The sequence below is a fragment of the Macrotis lagotis genome, chromosome 5, assembly GCF_037893015.1.
Source record: "Macrotis lagotis isolate mMagLag1 chromosome 5, bilby.v1.9.chrom.fasta, whole genome shotgun sequence".
Lineage (NCBI taxonomy): Eukaryota > Metazoa > Chordata > Mammalia > Peramelemorphia > Peramelidae > Macrotis > Macrotis lagotis.
This window is the reverse complement of record NC_133662.1, coordinates 38,279,902-38,307,309: the sequence shown is the minus strand read 5'-3', so window position 1 is coordinate 38,307,309 and position 27,408 is coordinate 38,279,902. Positions and strand designations below refer to the sequence as shown.

The window sequence follows — 27,408 nt, the reverse complement described above, 5'->3', positions numbered from 1 at the left end:
TTATTTAAATGCACTTGAAATATTTGAGAAAGAGCTCAGGCTTTGCTCTATCTTGGATCTACCTCTCTTTATTTGCTTTTAAAGAGAGTAGGGTTGGGGAGTTAGGTGGGGCAGTGGATAGAACACTAGCCCTGGAGTCAGGAGTACCTGAGTTCAAATCCTGTCTCAGATACTTAATAATTACCTAGCTGTGTGGCCTTGGGCAAGCCACTTAACCCCATTTGCCTTGCAAAAAAAAAAAAAGAGGGTAAGGTGATCAGTAGAACCTGAGATATATGGGAACTGAGACCTAGAGATCTAACTGGGAGCTTCTTTATTGACCTGAATTAAACAGAAGAATTCTGGCCTTGCCCAGATAAAAATGCAAGAAAAATAAAAGTCAGAAGAAATGCACTGTAATTCTTGATGGGTAATCATTGAGGGGAAACCCAAAGCAAAATCCTGATTCTAAAAATTAGAAAAATCATCATTTGCCACAGGGAGTCCTAGAAAGACATTCCAAAGATATGATGATCAAGTGCTTTGGGAATGTATTTCAACAGAAAGAAAAAAAATAGCTTTCTATAATTAGCTTTCCTTGAGATTTGGAAATAATTACTATTATACTAAGTAGTTTAAAATTTCTACAGAAAATGTCCCAAAGTGAACTTGCAGAAGAAAATTTGTGAAATAAATTCTTTTGACAAAATATTCTGATTTATTGCTTATCAAACCTTTGAATAAATATGTTATTAAAAAGGTATGAATCACAAAGGAGACTTGTATGTATATATTATATATATGATATAGACTCAATAATATAAATATATACATATATATTTAGGTATATGTTTGTCATTTTATAATCAATTACCAATTAGTATCGATTCCCTTTTCCATATCCAGGACAATGCCAAAGATTTCTCTCCCACTTGTTGCCATGAACAAATATATGTGCTATAAAAATTCACATTTTTCTATCCTTTTATGCTTATTCTTTTTTGTGAGGAAATTGGGGTTAAGTGGCTTGCCTGGGGTCATCCATTTCTTAAGTTTCTATGGCTGAATTTGAATTCAGGAAGATAAGTCTTCCTGACATCAGGTCTGGCAATCTATTCACTACACCATCTAGTTTCCCCCTATATACATATATACATATGTTCAACTTAAAACCATTCAACACTCTCTCAATAACCCCAAGGATCACTTCTTCCATTGTACTCTAGTAGAAATTTAATGATTTCTTTCTCATTTGTGGCTTTCCTTGTTGTTCAGATAATCTTGATTTCTTGAAGTATTTAAAAGTGTAAAGTGTATATACATCAGGACTTCGTTTGATATTGTACCTATATGAAAATGAACTGTTAAGGAACCCAGGGGTTCAATTCAGTTTAGCATTAAGGTAATTAGTGTAGTTACTGGTATCTTTTGTTAGTTTGTTTCACAAACTCTTGGATACCGTTATGTTCAAGTACAAATTATATTATAGCTTTCTGTAGACATCTTTTTACTTTATTGTTCATAAACAAAAGTCCTTTTGGCTTTCTTTTGTCACTAACTCTAAATAAAGCAAAACTAGTTTGATAATAGCAGCTCAAAATATAAATTTAATAATAATGATGATGATGATGATGATGATGATGATGATGGTAATAAATGTCTATCTGATATTTTATTATCCTGTTTCTCTACTCATTGATGTGAGATTATGGAGGTAATTTTTGTTCCTCTATTGGAATGGAACCTGGCTGCTTAAAGCACTCATTTGTATATGTTGTATTTTTAAGGTTGTAACATTAGTTTTTTGGTTTCTAATTAAAACTATTTTTTAAGATTACGAATCTTTAACAAATGATATTGTTTAATTTGTAATTTCTCCTCCTTTCCCAATCATTTAGAACAACCTTCTAATTAACTATAAGTACAGGGCACAACCAACTTCTTTTTATTTTTTCAATTGATATTTTATTTTTCCAATTATGTTATGAAACTTTTTTGACCTTCATCTACATGCATATACATATTTTAAGTAACTTAATTTCCTTCCCACCCTCCATTCTCATCCCCCTCCCCTCAGTGGTTAACAGTCAGGTAAGTATTATACATGCACATTTGTGCTTAACATGTTTACAGATTAGTCATTTATAATATGAGGAATTAAAGTTAAGGGAAAAGAAAGAAAACCATGAGATAGGAAAGAAATGCACAAGAGAAATTTTTGCAAAACTGAGTTCAGCATTGTAGTTGTTTGTCCTTCCTTTACAAAGAAGACCGATGACATTACCAGTGAGGTCTTTATACTTGTACAGGAATTGGATTTGTGAGGCAAAGATTGCACAAAGTCATGAATCTCACTCTCCATTACACAGTCATTGCAGTTTAGTGACAAAACACAAGTCAAAAATAACAGGTGTTTATGCAGGACACATTAAATGACCTTTTTATTTGAATAGCATTTTACTTTTTCCCAATTACAGGTCAAAACAATTTTTAGCACTAACTTTTACAAAATTTTGAGTTCCAATTTTTTCTCATTCTACTTCTCCTGCCCCTTCTGAAAATGGTAGGCAATTCGATACAGGGTATACATGTGCTTTTATGTAAAACATATTTACATATTCATTACAGTTGTGAAAGAAGAAACAAATCAAAAGAAAAAAGGAAAAAAGAATAAAATTAAATTAGTAAAAAAAAAAATTATACTTTGTTCTCCATTCAGAATCCAACAGTTATTTATCTGGATGTGCATAACATTTTCCAACATGAATCTTTTGTCCTTGACTTGGATGATTGTGTTGTTGAGAAGAGTTGAGTAATTTATAGCTAATCATCACACAGTGTTGTTGATACTGTGTACAAAATATTTTTGGTTCTACCCATTTCACTTAGCATCAGTTTACACATGTCTTTCCAGGTTTTTGTGAAATCCTGCTTTTTTAGTACACAATAAGACTCCATATATTCATGTATCACTATTTGTTCAGTCATTCCCAATTGATGGCACACACTCAGCTTCCAATATTTTGTCACTGCAGAAAGAGCTCCTGTAAATATTTTTGCATAAATATGTCCTTTCCCCTTTTTAAATGATCTCTTTGGGGGGGGGGGGTTAGGTGGTACAGTGCACTGGCCCTGGAGTCAGGAGTACCTGAGTTCAAATATGACCTCATAGTTACCTAGTTGTGTGACTTTGGACAAGTCACTTAACCCCTTAAATAAAAAAAATTAAAAATAAATTAAAAGAAAGATCTCTTTGGAATACAGATTCTGAATCAAATGGTATGCACAATTTAGATGCCTTTTGAGCATAGTTCCAAATTGGCTTCCACAATAGTTGGATCATTTCACAACTCCACCAACCACTCATCAGTATTTCAATTTTCCTACATTCTCTCCAATATTTATAATTTTCCTTTTCTAAAAAAAAATTACATTGGTCAATCTGATAGGTGTGAACTGGCACCTTAGTTGTTTTAATTTTCCCTGCTCTAATCAAAAGTGATTTGGTGTACTTCTTCATAGGTCTATAGATAGCTTTGATTTCTTCATCTGAAAACTGCCTGTTCATATCCTTTGATATTTTATCAGTTGGATGTTGGCTTATATTGTTTTAAATTTGGCTCAACTATGTCTGAATTTCAGAAATGAGACCTTTATTAGATATACTTGCTGTAAAGATTATTGCCCAGCTTTTTGCCTTCCTTCTAAATTTGATTACATTGATTTTGTTTATGCAAAAACTTTTCAATTTAATATAGTCAGACATATATTTTTATTTCATAATGTCCTTTATCTCTTGTTTGGTCTTGAGTTCTTCCCCCCTCCATAAATCTGAGAGATAGCATATTCCTTGCTCTTATAATTTGCATATGGCATCACCCTTTATCTATAAATTATGCTCTCATTTTGCTCTTATCTTGATAAACAGTGTGAAGTGTTGTATCTCTAGTTTGTGTTCTATTATTTTCAGTTTTCCCAGCAATTATTGTTACAAAATGAATTCTTAGACCAAAATTTGTGGTCTTGGGGTTTACCACGTACTAGTTTATTGTGGTTACTTGCTACTGTGTATTGTGCAACTAATCTATTTCACTGAAGCAAAACTTTGTTTCTTAGCCAGAATCAGGTAGTTTTGGTGATTACTGCTTTATAATATATCTTGCAATCTGATATTGCTAGACCACCTTCCTTTGTAGTTCTTTTTCATTAATTCCCTTGATATCATCGACTTTATTTCTTCCAGATGAATTTTCTTACTATTCTTTCAACTTTATCATATAATCTTTGGTACATTAATTGTCCTGGCACTGTGGCGTGGCCTAACCATGAGCAACTGATATTTTTCTAAGGTTTTAGATCTGACTTTTTTTGTGAAAAATTTGTGTAATTGTGTTTCTATCTAACTTCTTGGCAGATAAACTTGCAAGTATTTTAAACTTCACAGTAATTTTAAATTGATTTTTTATTTCTAACTCTTTTTTGATGGATTATGTTGGTCATACAAAGAAATTCTGATGATTTGAATAGGTTTATATTATGTCATTCATTATTACTAGAGGATACCATTCACATCATCTGCAAGGAATGATAGATTTGTTTCCTCACCGACTATTCTAATTACTTGAATTTCTTTTTCATTTCACATTTCTATAGTTAGCGTTTTAATACAATGCTTAATAATAATTTTGATAATGGGCATTTTTGCTTCACCCATGATCCTAGTGGTAAAATTTCTACCTTTTTCTCATTACAGATAATGTTTGTTGATGCTTTTAGTTAGATACTGCTTATTATTTCAAAGAAATGCACCCTTTTGAGAGACAGGATTGTCCCATATGATAATCCTGAATTTTAGTTTTTTATTCTCTCCAAACATTTTACAGTAAATTTTTATATGTGGTAGTCTATTTTAAAGAATACAAAAATATGGCAAGTTCATTTTAAAAATTTCAGTAAATCACAGGTCCAATATACTGAAATGATGGTAAAAAGAAACAGTAATAAGAGATCTCCATTTGTAATGTCATTCATATATAACTTATGGAAGAGAGTTATATTGTTTTATATATTTTTACATGAAAAATATTGATTTATTAAAAAAAAGAAAAAATGCTTCTGTTGTTCCTGTTTGGAGTGATTTTTGTTTGCTTGTTTGTTTTCCTTGTTTTAATGGAAAATTTATTAGATTTTTGCAATTACATGCAATGTTGGATTTTCAACATTCATTTATTCATTTGAAAATTTTTAAATCCACATTTTTACTACCCTCTCTTATATCCCCCTTCCCCAAGGCTGTGAAAAATCTTGTAAAAGTTATTCATGAAATTTCATATTTAATGTATTTACATATTAAGTCACTTTAAGAAATAGGAATTAGAACTAAGGACAAAGAACAAAATGAAAAACAAAGGTAAATATAAGAGAAATCTATAAAAATAAAAGTTAATAAAAAGATTATGAAAATATTTTGGTTTTTCTTTAGATATGGATGATGTTGTCCAAAATATGTCTCTTGGGGTTATCTTCAACCTCTGATTTACTGACAGGAGTTGAAACTGTTAATGTGCACAATGTTCTCATGATTCTGTTCACTTCTCTCAGCCTCAGTTCATGTAATTCTTTCCATGCTTCTCTAAATTCTGACTTCTCATGAATTATTATAGAATCATAGCACTTCATAGCATTCATATACCCTCAGTTGTTTAGGCATTCTACAATTTATAGTCATCCTCTCAGTTTCCAATTCTTTGCAACTACAAAAAGAACTGCTATAAATATTTTTGACAATGTGAGATTTTTCCTATTTTTATGATTACATTTGCATCTATATCCTTGTACTGATATTACTGCATTACAGAATATGAACAATTTTATTATATCCTTTAATCATTTCTCAACTGGGGAATAACTTGTAACCTTATAAATTTGAAGAAGTTCTCTATATATATTCTTTTTTTTCTTTCTAATAATGGTAGATTTGATTTTATTAGTTCAAAACCTTTTTAATTTACTAAAGTCAGAATTTTCTATTTTGCAATTTATGCTGTTCTCTATTTCTTGTTTGTTCATACATTTCTCTCCTTTACATATATTGAACAGATCGAGTATTTCTTGTTTTCCTGATTGGTCTATACATTTCCCTTTATGACAAAATTCTATACTCATTTTGACCTGATTTTTGCATAGGGTGGGAGATGTGGGTCTATGCCTTGTTTTTCCTCAGACTATTTTCTACTATTCTCAGCAATTTCATTGAATAGTGAGTTCTTATCCCAGAAGCTAATGTCTTTGGGTTTGTCAAACAGTAGATTTCTGTAGTCATTTATTTGTGTTTCTTTTGTATCTACTCCAATTCACTACTGTATATCTTAACATTTTATATATATACATACATATATAATGTAGTTTTACATCTGGTACAACTAGGCTACCTTCCTTTATATTTTTTCATCAATTCCCTGGATATACTCTATATTTCCTGCTTAGATTAATTTTATTCGTATTTTTTCTAGCTCTGTAAAATACTTTTCTTGGCAGTTTGATTGGTATGGTACTAAATAAGTACATTAATTTGGGCAGATCTTTCATTTTTATTGTATTAGTTTCACCTAATCATGAGCAACTGACATTCCATAGATTGGGTTCTGATTTTATTTTCTGTGAAAATATTTTTTAATTTTGTTCATATAGCTTCTGACTTTGTCTTGGAATGTAGATAGGTACAAGACAGGGTTAAAACAACAAATATATATATATATATATATATATATATATATATATGCATATATATGTTTATTTTAAAAGAATTCTGGACATTAGAGGGCACAAAATAACACATGAAGAGACAAAATAGCTATTATAGTAGAGAGAAAGAAGGGAGAGTGTGAACACTCAGGAAATTCAACTCTTAACAGATTTAGTCCAAGCAGAGGAATAACAAACATTCCCAATTACTTTTATAAATCTATTTACTCTACAGGGAAATGGGGGGGGGAGGAAAAGAAAATGGATGATGGGACTAATAAAATGGAATTCATAGGTAAAATTAAAAGTAAATTTAAAGTTAGAATTTCAAAGATAACTGAAAGGGAAAAGGGAGCAAAACATCGGTGTGGAGGGATAAGATGAAAGGAAAGAGAAAAGTTTAATTGTGGAAAGATGAAATGGAGGGAAATAAGAAATTTCGTTATCTTAACTGTAAATATCAATGGGATGAACTCTCCCATAAAACAGAAACAAATAGCTGTGCTTATTAAAAATCAGAATCCTATAATATATTGCTTGCAAGATTCACAATTGAAGCAGAGAGATAATGATAATTATGCTTCATTATCAAATAAGACTATGACAACAGAGAGGTGATACACAAGATAAGCACATGATTTGGATTTGGATGGGGGGGGTACTGTGCTATGTCAACAGTCTCACTTTTTCCTCCTATACCATCTGGATCCAGTGACCAATTTTTCAATCTGGATGACTGGAGATGGCCCTAGATGCAAGGCGATGAGTGTTAAGTGACTTGTACAAGGTCACAAATGTAGTTAGTGTCAAATATTTGAGGCTGAATTCAAATTCCTGTCCTTCTGACTCCAAGGCCAGTGCTCTATCCACTGCATCATCTAGCTGACTTAAGCAGAGAGATATATACACACAGAATACAGGTAAAAAGGCTGGAGCAAATTATATTATGCTTCAGTGAAAGAAAAAAAAATAAAGGAAACTTAATCTCTGAGAAGCAAAACAAAAAGATCTCTTAAAAAGGGATAAGGAAGGAAACTTTATCTTCTTAAAAGGCATCATAGGCAATGAAGCAATATCATTATTAAACATATATCCACCAAGTGAAATAGCATCCAAGTTCTTAGAGGAGAAACTAAACAAATTATAGGGAGACTTAAACACTAAAACTATAATAATGGGGGACCTCAACTTCCCTTTCTCAGATTTTGTTGAACCTAATAAGAAAATTACCAAGAAGGAAGTAGGGTAGGTGAATAGAATTTTAGAAAACTTAGATATGGCTGACTTCTGGAGAAAACTGAATGAGGATGGAAAGGAATATTCCTTTTGCTCTGTAATACATGGCACCTTTATCAAATTGATCATGTACTAGATCATAAAAACTTTAGAATCAAATGCAAAAAGGCATAAATACTAAATATATATTTTTTCAGCTTATGAGGCAATAAAAATTACATTTAATAAAGGGCAATGGAAGATAAATCAAAAATTGGTTGGAAATTAAGTAATCTAATTGTTTTTAAATCAAGAAACAAATCAGAGAAATAATCTTCAATTTCATCCAAGACAATGACAAGAAAATTTATGGAATGTAGCCAAAGCAGGTTTTAGGGGAAATATTAGATCTATTTATGCAAGGATATAGATGCATATGTAATCATAAAAATAGGAAAAATCTCACATTGTCAAACATTTACAGGAGTTCTTTTTGTAGTTGCAAAAGAATTGGAAACTGAGAGGATGACTATAAATTGTGGAATGCCTAAACAAGTGAGGGTATATGAATGCTATGAAGTGCTGTGATTCTATAATAATTCATGAGTTGTCAGAATTTAGAGAAGCATGGAAAGAATTACATGAACTGAGGCTGAGAGAAGTGAACAGAATCATGAGAACACTGTGCACATTAACAGTTTCAACTCCTGTCAGTATTTAAGAGATTAAAGACAACCCCAAGAGACATATTTTGGACAATACCATCTATATCTAAAGAAAAACCAAAATATTTTCATAAACTTTTTATTAACTTTTCTTTTTAGATATTTCTCTTATATTTTATTCTTTCATTTTCATTTTTATTTTAAATCCACATTTTTCCTACCCTCTCGTACATCCCCCTTCCCCAAGGCTGTGAAAAATCTTGTAAAAGTTATTCATGCAATTTCATGTTTAATGTATTTGTATATTAAGTCACTTTATGAAACAGGAATTAGAACTAAGGACAAAGAGAAAAATGAAAAAGGAGGGGAAAGAATTGAGACTACAACTAAAAAGTCTAGGATAAAAAAGTAATTATAACTACCAAATTAGATGCCAAACTTGAAATTATGAAAATCAAAGGAGAAATTCTGAAATTGGAAAGTAAGAAAACCATTGATCTAATAAATAAAACTAGTTCGTTTTATGAAAAATCAATAAAATTGATAACATTTTAGTTAAGATGATTTTTAGAAAAGTCATAAGAAAACCAAATTACCAGTACCAAAAATGAAAAGGGTGAACTCTTCATTAATGAGGATGAATTTAAAGTGATAATTCAGAGCTATTTTGCCCAACACTATGCTAATAATTTTGATAATCTAAGTAAAATGGATGAATATTTATGAAAAATAAGCTCCCAAGATAAATAGAAGAGGAAATAAAAATACTTAGATAAAACATTTCAGAAAAAGAACTCAAAAAAATCATCAATAAACTCATTAAGAAAAAGTCACCAGACACAGATACATTTACAGATAAATTCTACAAAACATTTAAGGAATAATTTATTTGGAATAGCTAGGTGGTGCAAGGGATAGATCATAGACCCTGTAGTCAGGAGTATCTCAAATCCGGCCTCAGAAACTTAATAATTGCCTAGCTGTGTGATCTTGGGCAAGTCACTTAATCCTATTGCTTTAAATAAATAAAAAAATAAATAAGTTTTTAAATTTAAAAAAAGGAACTATTACATAAACTATTTTTAAAAACAGGAGGTCTGCCAAATGCCTTTTATGACACCAATGTAATGCTGATATTTAAAACAAGAAGAAACAAAACAAAGAAAATTATAGACCAATCTCATGAACATTAATGCAAAAATCTTAAATAAAATTTTAACAAAACTACTACAACATGTTATTACTAGGAATCTACACCATAATTGGGTTGGATTTATACCAGGTAATCAGGAAAACATTCAGCATAATTGAGAATATCAGTGTCAAAATCAACGGAAATCATGATTATCTCCATAGATGCTGAAAAAGTCTTTGCCTAAATACAGCACCCATTCCTATTAAAACCATTAAGAGAATAGGAATAAATGGAGTTTGATTCAAAATAATAAGCATTTCCTATCTAAAACCATCAGCAATCATTATATGTAATGGGAATAAATTAGGAGTAATTCCAATAAGATCAGGGGTGAAACATGGTAGCCTATTATCATCTTTACTATTCAAATTAGTATTAGAAATTCATGTAAATAAAAAAAATAAAAAGCAATTGAAGGAGTTAGAATTGGCAATGGGGAAAGAAAATTTTCATTCTTTGTAGGAAATATGGTGTTATACATACAGAACCCTAGAAAATTAATTAAAAACCACTTGAAGCAATAACTAATTGAAGCAAAGTAGTAAGATATAAAATAAGTTCACATAAATGCCTGCATTTCTATATATGAAAAATAAAGTCCTAAGCCAAGAGATATGAAGAAAAATATCATTAAAAATAACTATTCTCTCATGTTTTTAATAGCAATGGGTGCGGTATTTTTTCAAAAGCTTTTTCAGTGTCTATTGAGATAATCATATGATTTCTGTTGGATTTGTTATTGATATTGTCAATTATCTTGATAGTTTTCCTTATATTGGACTAAAGCTTTTCCCATTTAAATCCCCACTGGTTAATATCTTGTAATATATTGCTGTAATCACTTTATTAATATTTTGATAAAGAAATTTTGCTTCAATATGTTTTGGGCAAATTGCTCTAAAATTTTCTTCTTTTGCTCTTCTTGGTTTGGTGTCATAAAAGGAATTTAGAATGACTCTGTCTATATTCCCAAACTGTTAATATCATATTGGAATTAGTCATTCTTTAAATGTTGGTAGAATTCATCCATGGATCCCTCTTGTTTTGGGAACTTTATATTGGGAAATTATTTAAAGGCTTGTTCTATTTTTTTCTAAGATTGGGTTATTTAGATATTCTATTTCCTGTTTTGTTAGCTTGAATAATTTATATTTTCATAAATAATTATTGTTTTCATTCAGGTTGTCAGATTTTTTTGTCCTGTAATTGAGCAAAGTTTTTCCTAATGATTTCTATAATTTTTTCTTCATTGGCAGTAATTGTATCATTTTTGTGTTTGATACCAGATATTTGATTTTGTTTTTGTAAAAAAAAAATCAAATTACCAAACAGTTTATCAATCTTGGTATTTTTTTTTTGGGAGAATCACTTCCAGATTTATTTATTAGTTCAATATTTTTTAACTTTCAATCTCATTAATCTCTCCTTTGGTTTCAGGATTTGCAATTTTGCCACTCAGCTGGGGATTTTTAATTGATTCATTGTTTTTTAAGCTTCATATTCAATTCTTTAATTTGTTCTTTTTTACATTTTGTTATTGCAATAATTTAGAGAAATGCATTTCCCCTAAATATTACTTTTGATGCTTCCCAAAAAATTTTGTATATTTTCTCATTGTATTCATGTTCTTTAATGAATTAATTTATTACTTCTATGAGTTATTCTTTGATCCACTTATTCTTTCTGTACGGATTATATGTGAAGTGTGGGGAAAGAAAGGTGGAAGGAAATTATGTGAATTTTAAATTTGCATATACATATGGAAGAAAGTTGAAAAATTTTTATAACATATCTGGACAACAAAATATAAAATGGAATAGATTGTCTGCTTTTGAATTAATTTTAATCCATCTTTCCACTATCCTTTGTTGAATATTACATTTACTGCTCTAGGATCTAAAAACTTTGCATTAAACACATTTACTTTTTTGCATCTAATTTTGAGGATTTTATGTTGTAATACATGTTCAGTTTTTGGGTAGATGCCATGAACTGTTTAGAAAAAATTTATATTGCTTTGTTTTTCCTTTTCATTTTCTCCAAAGTTCTGTCTTATCAAACTTTTTTTAAATAGACAATATCCTGTGAAATTCTGATTGTGCCTCTCCAATATTTAAATTGTTTCTTCCTGGTCATGTACAGATTTTTTTTTCCTTGTTGTAAAAATTCTGAAATTTGGTTATAATGTTTCTTTTTTCTTTATTTTTTTTATTTGCACTTTACCAAAATATTCTTGTTTAAGAGTAAACATAATACCCCCTCCCCAACAAAAATATAAAACATCATGAGGAATAAAGTAGAAGAAAGAGAAAAAAAATGTGTTTCAGTTTGTGTTCTGATACCATCAGCTCTGGATCTGGTGGATCACATTCTTTATCATAAGTCCATCACAGAAGTTGTTCACATATTTTTTCCACAGTTGCTGTTGCTGATTGTAATTCCCTCCCTCCATTCCTGCACACTACCATCTATTATAATTTTTCTCTCCTTTCGCTATGTCCCATTACTAAAATGTGCTGCAAGGTAACTGAGGATGAAGCGGATAGAGCTCCATCCCCCAACCCCTTATAATGTTTCTTAAGAGTTTTGTGCATTAGGATATTTTTCCTGAATTGATTTGTGGATTCTTTCAATCCTTTTTTTCCCTCTGGTTCCTGGATACCAGGGCAGTTTTTTAAAGAAAGATTTTATTTATTTTGAGTTTTACAATTTTCCCCCATTCTTGCTTCCTTCCCCCCACCCCCAAAGAAGGCATTCTGTTAGTGTTTATATTATTTCTATGTTATATATTGATCTCAGTTGAATAAGATGACAGAGAAATCATATCCTTAATGAAGAAAAATAAAGTATGAGATAGTAAAATTACATAATAATATAATGTTTTTTTTTTCTAATTTGACTGTAATAGTCTTTGGTCTTTGTTCAAAGTCCATAATTATTTCTCTGGATACAGATGGTATTCTCCATTGCAGATAGCTCAGAATTATCCCTGGTTGTTACACTGAAGGGATGAGCACATCCAGCAGGGTTGATCATCACGCCCATGTTGCTGTTAGGCCATACAATGTTTTTCTGGTTCTGCTCATCTCGCTCAGTATCAGTTCATGCAAATTCTTCCAGGCTTCCCTGAATTCTCATCACTCCTTGTTTCTAATAGAACAATAGTGTTCCATGACATGCATATACCACAGTTTGTTAAGCCATTCCCAAATGGACATTCACTTAATTTCCAGCTCTTTGCCACCACAGAGATGCTATAAATATCTGCGTACAAGTGATGTTTTTACTCTTTCATCATCTCTTCACAGTATAGACCCAGTAGTGATATTGCTGGGTCAAAGGGTATGCACATTTTTGTAGGGCAGTTTTTCCTTAATAATTTCTTGGAAAATACTGCCCAAGTCCTCCATTTGATTATGATTTCCAAGTAGTCTAATTATTCTGACACTGTGTCTCTTGGATCAATTTTCCAGGTCAATTATTTTTCCAAGTGAGATCTTTTATATTCTTTTCTTTTATTTATTCTGTTCTTCTCACTTGGGGTTTCAATGCTATTATCTTGCTGTGATACTTCCTTGTTCTGGACTGAGATCCTCTTTAACCCTTTAAACCCCTTTAAGGTGAGACAGACCTTTCTTGTTGATTCTCCAATTTATTTGTACTAAAAGACATTTTCACTTCATTTTTTTTGCTGGTTTGGGGGGGGTGCTATTTTTGGTTGTTTATAAGCAAATTTGGGAGAGTTTTAGTGGTTTACTTATTACTCTTAAATGTTGACTTCCAGAAGTCCTCTGTCCTTGGTATTTTTGATATCTGGCTGACCTCTGAGCATAGCACATCATCTGCTCCAGCTGCCTTCATGACTATTGGAATAAATTTTTTTCTCATTCACCCATTTTACCAAAAGAAGTCTTCATTTGTTTGGGGTAGACATTCCCCTACTTCATGGACAGATTTGAGACTTGCCAGATATCTATTTAAGCTCTCTTTTTAGACATTTTTACAGGATGTGACTGCCGTGAATGTTGCAACTTTATTGGAGCCTCAGGTGACAGTTGGGTGAGAAGTGGACACCAAAGGTAAATGAACAGCTCTGTAAAGCTTTCAGTAAGCCCTCACAGGAAAGGTGAGAGCTGTCCCTGAACACCTCATAGAATAGCATTAGCAATAGAAGTGTGAAAATCATCAAGACCAGAGGGAACTTCAAGAGCAAAAGAAATAACTGGGACAGATTTGCTTAATCCAAGGTAGGAAAAGACATATCACATTCTGCACACTTGCTTGATCTGCTTCCCTATGCCTTGAATGTTCTGTTGTTATTTAGTCATTTTTAGTAGTCATCAACCCATTATTGACCCCATTTAGGATTTTCTTGGTAAAGTTGCTGGAATAACTTAAAATTTTCTTACCCAGCTTATTTTATAGATGAGGAAACTGAGGCAAACAAGGTTAAGTGACTTGCCTAGGATCACACAGATAGTAAATGTCTGAGACCAAATTTGACCTAAACCAGGCCTAGTGAGCTATCCACTTCACTTCCTTAATCTTTGCCTAATTTCCTTTTAGCTTAAACTAAAATTCCATATCCTATAGAAAACTTTTCATAAACCATATATTCTGGTGCTTTCTCTCTGTTAATTACTGACAATTTATTTTATCTATATCCCATTTCTGCACAAGTATTTAGATGTTTTATGCCTCTTAGAGTGTGAGCTCCTTGAAAGCAAATAAGACTTTATTTTTTTTTTCTTTACATTCCCAAGACTTTACATAATGCCTGGATATAGTAGGAACTCAATAAATATTTATTGATAAACTGACTGATACTTCTCTACTTTTTTTGTTTTTTATCCTCTATGTGGTTTAATCTATTTTCTAAAAGAGTTAAACCTCTCCAGGTTTTGCTTCCAGAAGTGATATGTGCAGTTACTTGTCTTCATACTTGCATTCAGTCATAACTGAATACAGTTCTTTTTTCTAATGTCCATTTTCTTTTTCTGCATTGACTGAGGCTGAGGGGAAGTTATAGATTTGATTATAGATTTATGAGTAAAAATGTAGAATTATATATTTTTAGTTCTAGGGATCATGTCCCATATACAATTTTTTAAAAAATCATTATAGCTCTACCTAACTGATAATTTATTCTATAACATCTATGCCCTTTTTTGACTTGAATGCTACTATCTATATAACATTGGAATTTTTTAAAAAAATAAAATTATATTCTTAGCCTAAGAGGATCATAGAACTGGAGCTACAATTCCTGCCCTTCATGGATGAGACTGAGGTCTAGATAAGTTAGATAACTGCCCTAAAATCACACAGTAGATTGCAGAGGTAGGTTATGAAGCTAGATTTTTCCCAATTTATAGTGCTTTTCTTTGTCCTGCAAGGATGCAATAGTTCTGGAAACTCTTGTCTTTATCAAACAGTACCAAATATATCTTTTCCATCAATAAAAGATGAAGATATCATCCTATGAAAAGCCGAAGACCTATTTATGTTCACTTAAGAGGAGGTACAGGGAGAATGTCTGGAATGATGGTCAGTTTACTTTGAGTCCTGTCAGCAAGTTTCCTATTTTGAATAATTATGATTATTAATTAGGTACTACTCTGTTACTTCTCTGTTGTTGAAAGAGGAGTCTTAAATGTTTCAGTATTCTCTGAGGTGAGAATTCTTTAGATTTACATTCCTGAAGCAAAATTCCTATTGCCCCTAGTTATCTCATGAGATCAAAGCTTTTTAAGTCATCAAAGAACCATGAAGTTCATCAATTCCAACTTTCAGATGAGGAAAGTGTAGTTGGTTCGGAGAACAGGATGACTAAGAATTCACTAATCCTGGGATATCGATTTCTCCTGTTGATTCCCAAAGAGGACATATTTTATTCATTTTTGAGTCTGTTTCCAACAGACTCCCAAGGAGTCTAGCAGAAATTGTAACTTGTAGAGATCAACACACAGTAAAATTTCTATCCACTGACTCTTAGCTTCTTTTGTGTTTTACTTTCATGGGAAGATCAGTTTATTTAATGTAAACTTATTCTTAGATTCTTTTCATCTCAATCATTAGAAAGAATGAAAATAAGCCAAGTATCATTTGAAAGGGAAGTGACTTGGCACATTTGGTGAGGATAGCATTTTTTACCAGCTTAATTTTTCACAACTATTTGCCCAACTGAAATACTTTGCAGTGCTGTTTTTCCAGATCATTTTTATTCAAAATGCAAAATATTTACCTCTGTGACAGTCAGAAAGGGAAATGGTCATTTATCAACCAACCAAGTCTGTTTACTTCTTATGTTTTAGACTGTCATTCCATTTTATTTATTTTTGGAGTCACTTGTTGTTAAAATGACTTGCCTAGTGTCTCACAGCTTGGAATTGTCTGAGGCTGGATTTGAACTCAGATCTTCTTGGTTTGAGGCCCAGTACTCTATCCTCTGTGCCACCTATCTGCCTCTAGATTAAGCTATATATCAAAATTATATATTCAGTATGTTTTTGTTTTCTTCTTTCTTTTAAATATGTTAATGATCTGTCAATTTAATATAGCTCACATACTAGGCATTCACGTAAGTTATCTTTTATTATTCAGCAATAGTTATTATGAAAATGGTTCTCCACTGCAAAATATAGGAACCATTTTAATAACAATCCACATTTATGAAGCACTTAAGTATTTGCAAAATATTTCATCTACTTTTTCATAATCTCTTCTTCACCCTCTCTTTCCCACACTGTGTGAAGTAGATACTACTTAATTATCTCCATATGCAAACAAGAAAACTGAACAATTTACTGAGTAGTTTGGATAGTTAAAATGACTTGTGAAGGTCAAACATTTATTGTATTTCTTAATAACTGAACTCAGGTCTTCCTAACTCTAATTCCATTTCTCTAAGCTACATGACTTACTTATTCAAGCCCTTCTATTCACTGTCTAGCCACCCCCCTACTGATAATGCTGATGAGTTTCTTGCATTTTGCTGCTATGACTCAACTGCCTTCTCACTTTGGAACTTAGCTGAAAACTTGGCAGTTCTGATGCTAAAATATCCCTCCATCAAGCTACTCTGCCTCTAACATTGATGAGCTTCTTTCATTAAACAGGACCTAGTTGTGTTTCTCACTCTAAAGTGATATCTAAATATCACTCTAAATAATTCTCATATTAGGTGATAAAATTACAGTCAATATTTTAAAAAAATAGAATTGAATGAGTATCATAATTATCAAATATAAAGCATGACAAAATAAAGAGGTTAAGAAATTTAGACTGAAGCTCATCAATCAGTATTGCCTTTCATTTGATAGATTTAGGACTCATACAGAAAATTGCAAGGCAGAAAGGAAATGATCATGGAGGTAAACCATACAAATAGAATTGAATTGAGAAAATGGAGAATGGAAGTAAAATTTGACTAAAGTAATTCATCATGAAAATAGTTTCTTTTATTTATTGCTCTCTTGAGAACATATTTTTATTAAGGATCTGTTTCATGATATAATATATATTAAATAATTTGCTAACAAATCTTGATGAATCTTAGCTAGAAAGGGTCCATGATGCATATATTTTGATGAAATCTTGAATAGTTCAAAATCACAGAAAAAACTTTAGTTGGATGACTTTCTTGATGGTTTGCTCAACAGAGAGTTAAAATTAAGTTCTTCCTTTGTGGTTTTCAGATGGGAATGTTGTTTTTTTTTTAATTTCACTTTTATATAAGTTATCTTTCAGGAAGCAGAGTCAACTGCAAATATTTTAAATTTAAAAACAAAATATAATAATAATGAAATTGAAAGTATAAACAAATGAAACTTGAGTTAAATTTTTTCTTTATATTCAGATTCATTATGATCACAATGAATGGGCAAACTGAGAAACTGAGCCACTGATGCTAAATCAAAATCTTCTCCCTTGATTTAAAAACAAAAAGATAGAATGAGAAGAGGGGCAATGAAAAAGTCATATAGTCATTCAAGTAAATGCAGGACCCAATTAAAATCCAGGAAAATCATATTCCTTTTTATATTGAACCTATATCTTCAGCATTTTACATTAAACTAGTCTAACTCAAGTCCTAAAACAAGACAAAGGTTTTTTTGTAAAACTCATATTAGAAGTAATGATGTGCTGAGAGAAAAGTAGCCCATTCTATGGTCCCCAGTGATTCAAAGGATATACTTATTTTGAGCTCAGTGACACTATTTCTACTTACCAAAGAATCCAATTTCTTCCATTACTTTGATCTCTTCATGATTTCTACTAATATCCTGGTTTTATCAAAGCTTGAAGAAAGAATTCAAACCAAACTCTAATAAAACAGCAAATTTGTTTCTTTCAGTCAAGTTCAAAACCAAGAGAGCAAAAATGAATGTGCCAAGGATTTAGGAAGTAACTGAATGTCTCAGAATCTATCAGTCTGCTGTTATCCTTAAGACCACATTTGATAAGACACCAATTTTTCTCTAAAGTTCTTTTGTTTATGCAAGAAACTTAACCACAAAAATGAACTAAATATTATACCCTGAGCTAGGTTAAAAATTGAAAGAATCATTAATTGCTGTTATCAAACTTTAGTCATTTAACCCTCTTTGGTATAGTTGTATAATTTTTGGTTATATATTATGATGAAGCTTCAAGGTCTGAAAAAGAGATCATAGACAATAGAAAGTTTTCTATATCAGAATCTTTGGCAACTCTGGAAAATAAAAATACTGAAACTTGAAATGTTCTTAAAACACTAAGATAAGGATTTTCCCTTTTATTGCTTCAATTCTTGGCTTTAAAAAAACACCTATTATACTATATATTTTAGTCATTAAAAAAGTATTTTAAAAGCTTTTTTAAGTTCTTCTGGGGAAAAATGTTCACCAAGGAGAAAGGAAGGATCTTTGAAAGGACTTGAATAAAATTTCAGACTTTCATAGAACCAATTTAAAGAAAAACATCCGTATAATTAGAGTATTTACCCTTCCCCCCAAGGCTGGGTGTCAAGGAACAGGAGTAAGTGGAAAGTTGGGGTAGAAGTGAATTAGTTTCTTCTAAGTCTTCTATTAGAAAATACAAATTCTTATACATAAGGGAAGGTATGAATGGGGCTCATTCTAATGACCTTCCAACTCTGAAACAATAATTCCATAAGGTTTTTTTTAATTTAATCAATTTCACTAAGAAAACCAATCATAGACTATCATATGTTTTTGTAATCATTATAGATAATTCATTCCCTTGGCAATTTCATAAAAGTTAAAAGAAAACAAAACAAAATAAAAAAACAACAATATCCCAAAAGAGCTTATTGGATGTTAAGAAAACTGCTTAAGGTTAACTGTCAATACATGGTAGAATCAGGAGATTGTCAGTCTGGTACATTCTCTTGTGTAACATATAGCCTCCCAGAATTCATCAACCACAGCAGTGAATTCTCAATCCATTAAGCCTATTTAAAAAAAATAAAATACAGCTTTTTTTTGTTGAAGATGACTACTCATCACAAAGGAACTAATATAATATTGATTTAGAGCAGTCTCCCTTAAGGCAAAATCATATGAGAGACCTTTCATTCTGGATCCATTATTATGTTATTAAAAACACAATTGTGAAAATAGCATTGAATTTGTATTCAAAGACTTTGGGTTCAAATATGTATTCTTCTACTTATAAATTTAGGAAAACTGATTCATCTCTATTGACAATGAAATATGGAAAGATTTTGCTCGAGGATAAATGGCTTTTAGGGCAACTGTATTAGACTGGCTATGGACAATGTTTTCCCCATCCAGAAGAAGAAAAACAAAACAAAACAAGACACACACACACACACACACACACAAATCTCCAGAATCTGAGTACTTTATAAAATTTATCTCTTATGTATTCTTTTTCCCTTAATACTAATTCTTCATACCTAAAAGAACTATTCTGTAAATATATTTATCAAAAATATGTATTTACAGTGCTGATCAAACTGTTTACTGCTGGGGGGAGAGGGGTAAGAAGGAAAGGTAGAAAGAAACTTTGTAACTTAAAAAGATACATGTGCATATGAATAAAAATAAATAAATATGTTTTAAAAAAGAATCAAAGGCTTTAATTAGTTTAGAAGACAACCTTGGGCAAATGGCTGCTATGCTCTCCTTTATACTTTTAAACCCTATCTTTTTTTTTAGTTACTTTACATATATATCACTTAAAATTATCACTGGTAGGATATTAAGGGGACACTAACAAGATACAATTTTAATATATTCATGGACATAAAAATTCATATGGAAATTTTACTGCCCATCCAAGCCTCTCCTATCATTTTTGCCATAATGAACTGACTCTTTGTATTAAATGCCGTGTTTATCATAGCATGATGACCTGTTTAGGAAATTCTTTCATTACTTTTCTGAGACTAGATTTTCCCTTTCCTTTTTGTGTCTCTGTGTAATAGTAATATGGAGGAATGGTAATGAAAAGACAATTTTGACCCTCCTATCATTACTGTTGCTATATCTTACATTCTCAAATATATTCTTTTCCTCCTAGAATCAGATATCTTATTTTCTGCTGGTTCAATAAATTCTCATCTGAATCATCTGAATAATAAGATTTTTATAGATACTGAATAGCTATATAGATACTGAATATAACAGAAAGTTAGGATACTTGTGCAGGGAATTTTCTTTTGCAAAAATATTTTGTCTTGAAAATATGAATTTAAATTTATTAATCAGACTGCTAACTTCTAAAATCATAGACCTGTTTATTTTCTGAATCCTAATTCACTGATACCCACTGGATGATTTAAAACTAATCAAACCCATGGTTTAAAGATGAAAGTACAATTATACTTTACTAAAACATTGCCATCCTCAGAATTCATCGTACTAGGCTATATTAGTGCATAGATTTCATTATAACAAAATCTCCCTGATTCCTAGAGTGACAAAATTTTCCTCTGATGTTAATTGAAAGGGGAAAAAGATCTAAAGACTATAATATTTGGGTGAAACTGTGATCTTTCCTGTGGAAAGTAGAAGAAGGAAAATTAGTTTTTAAGAAGGTTGACAAAAGAGTTAGATTAACCCCAAAATAAAATCAGGATGATAAAAGGAAGAAAACAAAATGATGAAAAAAGTAGGGGAAATATGTCAAGATTGATTTCAATCACTACCATATTTCCCAATGTATAAGATGCACTCTTTTTTTTAAAAATGGTGTCTAAAAACTGGGAATGTCTTATATAGTGATTACAGATTTTTTTACTTGCATTTTGCACTTTTTCACACTTGTTTTTGTATTTATTATTTTGGATTTTTAAACTTACATTTCCTACTTTACATTCCTAAGGTATGTCATGGAACACTATTGTTCTATTAGGAACCAGGAGGAATTGGAATTCAGGGATGACTGGAGGGATTTGCATGAACTGATGCTGAGCGAGATGAACAGAACCAGGAAAACATTGTATATCCTAACAGCAACATGGGGGTGATGATCAACCTTGATGGACTTGCTCATCTCATCAGTGCAACAATTAGAGGCAATTTTGGGCCATCTGTAATGGATAATATCATCTGTATCCAGAGCAGGAATTGTGGAGTTTGAACAAAGAACAAAGACTATTACCTTTAATTTGAAAAAACCCAATATCTCATATAATTTTGCTCTTATACTTTATTTTTTCCTTAAGGATATGATTTCTCTCTCATCACATTCAACTGAGATCAATGTATACCACTGTATACCACTGAAACAAAGTAAAGACTAACAGAATGCCTTCTGTGGGAGGTGGGGAGAGGGAAAAAAGGTTAGAGGAAAAATTGTAAAATGCAAAATAAATAAAATCTTTCTAAGAAAAAAGTCATGAATAAATTTATTGATATTTTGATGTATTTAGATAATTGAGTCTATTATGATAATAAGTAATTAATTGTGGAAATTGAGTGACTCACACTGACTCTGTGTTATGACCCTTTTCAGGAGGTAGCTCAGTTTCCTTTCTATTCAATTATGAGTCTAGTCTAACTTCTGTTCTGTTATTTTATTCTTTTATGGAATTTGGAAGAAAATCTTATTGCATCATTTGGACCTAGCCTTGTGTGACAGAGAAACCGAATCACATTTACCTGCTATTTAGCATTCCTTAAGCAAGGTTAAACTGACCAGAAACCTAGTCAGATCAAAAAATTGATGTAAGTTTTCTCTTGATTGCACATTTCAAACAACCCACATGATTTATCTGAAAACTGGACATAAACTGATCAGTTTTCTTTTTCCTTTCATTATTTACAGACACTTGGTGGCAGTGGTGGGGTGAATGAAATACCTGTCCTTTCTGAATTCAGGGAATTATATCTATTCATTTTTCCCTACCCCTACTGGAAAACCTCAAGTCTTTCCTGCAGATAGCACTGAAATTTCCAAGATCGTATTGTTTCCTTTTAATTAATTGGTTTATTGGATTTGTATATTTAATGTATAAAACTTTATTTTCACATGTATTTGGAATATAGTGCCAAAGTTGAGGTAGGCAACTGATTTTAACTTGTTTTGCAATTGGCATGCATTGCTTAATAAATAGATATGCTTGGAAGCATGTACCTTTCTTTCTTCAATAATTGTATCTTTATCTAGTCATTTTATGCATACATGTATATGTAAAAATATACAAATATGCATACTATGAATGTTTATATGCATGTGAGGTTTATCTAATGTCTAGAATATGTCCTCAACTATTGTCACACCTTCTGACTTTCCCCTATCAATTAAACCTGAGAATATGATGTACCTTTATTGAGGGCACACTAGGGACAAAGGCATGGTTTCACAAAATTGTTTTACAGCAAACCACATCTTTGTCATCATACTTTTGCCAAAAAAATGTAGAGAAGACAAAGTCTCATTATCCCTATTATTTATTAACTGTGTAACAAAACTTTTTCATTTAATATAATTAAAATTATCTATTTTATATGTTGAAATTTTATCTATCTATCTATCTCTTGTTTGGTCAAGAAATCTTCCCCTACCCAAAGATCTGAGAGTAGACTATTCCTTGTTCTTTTAATTAGTTTGTGCTGTCACCCTTTATGTCTAAATCATGAATATTTTGACCTTATTTTGTTACATGATGTGAGATGTTGGTCTATACCTAGAGTGTGTTCTATTGATTTTCCAGGTTTCCCAGCAATTTTTGTCTCAGTGAGTTCTTATCCCAAAAGATGTGGTCTTTAGTTTTATCAAAACCTAGGTTATGATATTAATACACTACCAGAAACTATCCACCATCTATATCTTAGGTACCTAATCTGTTCCACTGAATCTATCCTTCTATTTCTTTGAGTGTCCCAGATATTTTTGGTGATTATTACTTTACAATATTATTTATTAACTGTGAAAGGCATTTGATTCAGTAGAGCAGAAGACTGAATTAAAGCCTCTTCTCTGAAAACTGTCTTGCAAAAAATATATTCAAATTACTCAAGATTTCTTTAAAAATGAATAGAAATGTTTGATCCTTTTATTATTATTATTATCCAAAAGAAATAAAAGCTGAGTCACTTGCTCACAGAAGGTATTTGATTCGGAAACAAAGGATGTCCAGGGCAGAGTAAAAATAGAAGTAGAATTCTCCTGAAATGATAAGATCTTGTATATATACTTATTTGTGGATGACTTTGTACTGATTAATTCAATCCCTTTGTAGAACATACAGAATGAAAATCATGAATACTTTTTTAAAAAGTTTTTTTTAATATTATCTGGAAATGAAAAATAGTTGCTATCCAAATTATGATATATAGTTCAATATCTGCCCATAGAGCTGGCCCATTTGCATGCACACACATATACACACACAAACATGCTATCTCCCATTATTAGACCTTTTTCATTTCAGTCTCTAAACTTCCTTAAATTCCTTCAAATCTCAGTTAACATCTATCTGGAAAAAAAGTCTATCCCAATATTCCTTAATACTTGTCCCTTCTCTCTGTTAATTATCACCAATTTGTCCTGTTAAATATCATGATTGTATATAGTGTTGTTTATGGGTCTTTTTTTCCCATTGGAATATAAGCTTCCCAACAAGAAGTATCTAACTTTTTCCTTTGTATTTCACATGGCAAAGTGTCTGGAATATAATAGGTGTTTGATAAATGCTAGTTGACTCACACATACATATTCATCTGTATATATAAAAGTGAATTCATGTGTATTCATGTGCATATATATATCCATATTCATAAAAATACATATGCATATATGTATGACTTTTCATAATATTGGCAGAAATCATGGACAGGAACCAAAAATGTATATTGAAATATTGAAAAATAACAGAACACTTTAGATTGTCTTTGGGAAATTGCATTATGTTACCCCAAAATATAGGGGCCTTTTAATTTTTAATATATCATTTCATATTACTATAATAGTCTTACTGCAACAGTAAGCATAATTTCCTCTCACAGAGATAAATTTCTAGAAAAAGAAAATGAGAGAAAAGGAAAAAAATGTACTTCAGTCTGTGTTCAGATACCAACAGCTTTGTCTCTGGGATGGATTCCATTCTTTATCATAAGTCCATCAAAGAGGTTACTTCAATAACTTTTTTTTCCCACAGTTGCTATTGCTCACTGGGTTTCCCTCCATTCTATTCCTTCCCATTCACATTTATTCTATTCTCTCTCTCTCTCTCTCTCTCTCTCTCTCTCTCTCTCTCTCTCTCTCTCTCTCTCTCTGTCTCTCCTTTTACATTGTCCTTCCTCAAAAGTGTATTATATCTGACTATCCTCTCCCACAATCTTCCCTCTATTCTATCACCTATACCCCACTCCACTCTCTATCTCCTTTCTACATCCAGTTCCTCTCCTTTTTCCTCTAGGGTAAGATAGATTTTTACACTTTATAGAGTCTATATGTTGTTTCCTCTTCAAACCATTTCTGATAAGACTCATATGAGTTATCAATATTTTCTTTCCATGCTGGGATACTAGCAGCTCAACATCATTAAACATCTCATAATTTCTCCTTCCCAATTCTCTCTATGAGTCGTCTGAGTCCTGTACTTGGAAATCAAACTTTCTGTTCAGCTGGTCATTTCAGCAGGAAAGTTTGAAAGTTGTGTTTCATTGAAAGTCTAGTTTTTTTTTTTCCCTTGAAAGAAGACAATCCATTTTGCTGGATAGTTTATTCTAGGTTGTAATCAAAGCAATTTATCTTCCAATGTATTATATTGTAATCCCTATGATCCCTTAATGAAGACACTGCTAAATCCTATGCAATCCTGATTGTAGCACAACAATATTTGAATTGTTTCTTTCTGGTTGCTTGTAATATTTTCTCTTTGACTTGGAAGTTCTATAATTTAGCTATAATATTCCTGGGAATTTGTGTTTTTGGGGGGAGGGGAGAATCTCTTTCAGGAAGTGATTTATAAATTCCCTTAATTTCCATTTTACCCTCTGTTTCTAGGTTAGTAGGATAATTGGAGAATTTCTCCTGTTCTTGACTTTCAGATAGCCCCAACATTTTGAAGTTATCTCTTCTGGATCTGCTTTCCAGGTCTGTTACTTTTCCAATGAGATAGTTGACATTTTTAAATTTTTCATTCTTTTGGTTTTGTTTTATTGTTTCTTGATTTCTCACAAAGTTTTCAGCTTCCCTTAGCTCCATTATACATTTGAAGTGGTTCTTTTCTTCAGAGACCTTTCTTAGCTCCTTTTACATCTGGCCAATTCTGATAATTGAGGTATTCTTCTCTGCTTTGATCTTTTGCACTGCTTTTTCCATTTGACCTAAACTAGTTTTTAACATGTTATTTTCTTCAGTACTTTTTGGTATCTCCTCCATGAAGCTGCTCACTATTTTTTCTTGATTTTCCTATATTACTCTCATTTCTCTTCCCAATTTTTCTTCTACTTCCCTTACTTGATTTCCAAATCTTTTTTCAGCTCTTCCATAGCCTGAGAACAATTTCTATTTTTCAATGAGGCTTTGGATAAAGAAGTTTGGGCTTTGCCATCTTCTGAGTGTAAATTTTGATCTGCCATGTGACTGAAGTAATCATCCATGGTCAGATTATTTTTTTTCTGTTGTTTTCTTATTTCCCCAGGCTATGACTTGGTTTTAACCTACTTTTCATACCTTTGAATGTTTTGAGTACACTTCCCCAGGGACCTTAATTCCTCCCAGTTGTTATGAGAGGCTCTGACTGCTCTCCTGCCTGTGCTATCGTCGGTGGATGATCACAAGCACACCCCTCTGCCCCAAAGCTGTGAGAAGTGTCCCTGATCTGCTGCGGCAGTATGGGGCCCCAGACTGCAACAGATCTCCACATGGACAAAGTAACAGTGTTCTGCCACAGGGAAGAGAGAGACCCCAATTGTCTCTTTAGATCCCCTTACTGTTCATGTTCTGAGCACCCTGGAAACAACTGATGGGTGATTCTGCAGGCCTGCCTCTGTTTTCCAGGGTGGGTCTGTTCTGAGAACTGACTAGCCTGGACTCCATGCTCATTCTGGTAAGGCAAAGTTTTCCTACTGATCTTCCAAGATGTCTTTTGTAATTCCTGGCAGAGTGGTCTGGAAAACCTCCACTGATACCATGGAACCAGGTGCTCCCAAGGACCCAGGCACTGGGCTGTTCCTGGAAGTTTGGAGCTGGTTTCCTCCAGTGTGATGCAGCCACAGCTGCACTGTGGCCCCTTCAGCCTTGGTGGAAAATTGTTTAAGAGAAGTAGCAAGGAAACGAACAAAGAAAAAAGGAACTGACTGATCATTTATCAATCTGAATCAATGAGCATCTATTGATCACTTGCTATATGTCTGGCACTATTCCATTGCTAGAGATATAAAGTAAGGCAAAGTGATTGACTTAAATAACTCCCCATCTAAAGCAAGGGTAAATGGGAGTGTCTCCATGCTTCCTTAATATCTGTACACTCTCAACACTTCTAGAAAAGACTTACAGCTCATGGATGATTTCTATAATAACATGAATAAAAGTCAAACAGGAGTTTGAACAAAGATTCAAAAAAATTATTTTTCAGAAATCTCCACAATATATACTAGGCACTCCTTTCAGCTATGCACATATATTGAGGGCAGTGGTTAAAATAATGTCTGACACAGATTAGTAATCTAATGAATATTTATTGTTTTATGGCTTGTGTAATTCTTATCTATATTTATTTATAAAACCTCCTTAGAATAATCATCCATGCCCTTTGACAAACAACTGGCTAAAAGACTAGAAACTATCCACTACCCTGGACGTATCCCTTTTATTCTTCAAATAACTTAGAAGAACCAATGTGTTACTAGGTTTGTTATCTGTTTTTTTTCATATTCTTACTACATAATCATCCCATTTTGTCTTTTAATCACACATGTACTCAATAATTTCTCACCAATATAATTAATCTCTGTAGACTATTTAGGATCATCGCTAAAATGACCAAATATCAAAGGATATGCAAGCACAAGTTACAGATGAGGAAATCAAACCTAAGCATAGTCTGAAGAAAAATTGCTCTAAATCATCACTGATTAGAAAAATGAAAAGTAAAGAATTACTGAAATATCACCTCACACCTCTCAT

At 31.9% G+C, this 27,408-nt stretch overlaps 1 protein-coding gene across 1 annotated transcript in view; it reads right to left on the bottom strand.

Annotated features, from left to right (window-relative positions):
* LOC141489244 (uncharacterized) overlaps window positions 1-27,408 on the bottom strand; it is a 116,494-nt gene that overhangs the window by 11,345 nt on the left and 77,741 nt on the right. The window contains 1 exon segment of the mRNA XM_074190000.1: window positions 26,350-26,519. Within this exon segment, the coding sequence (XP_074046101.1) occupies window positions 26,350-26,519 (170 nt within the window).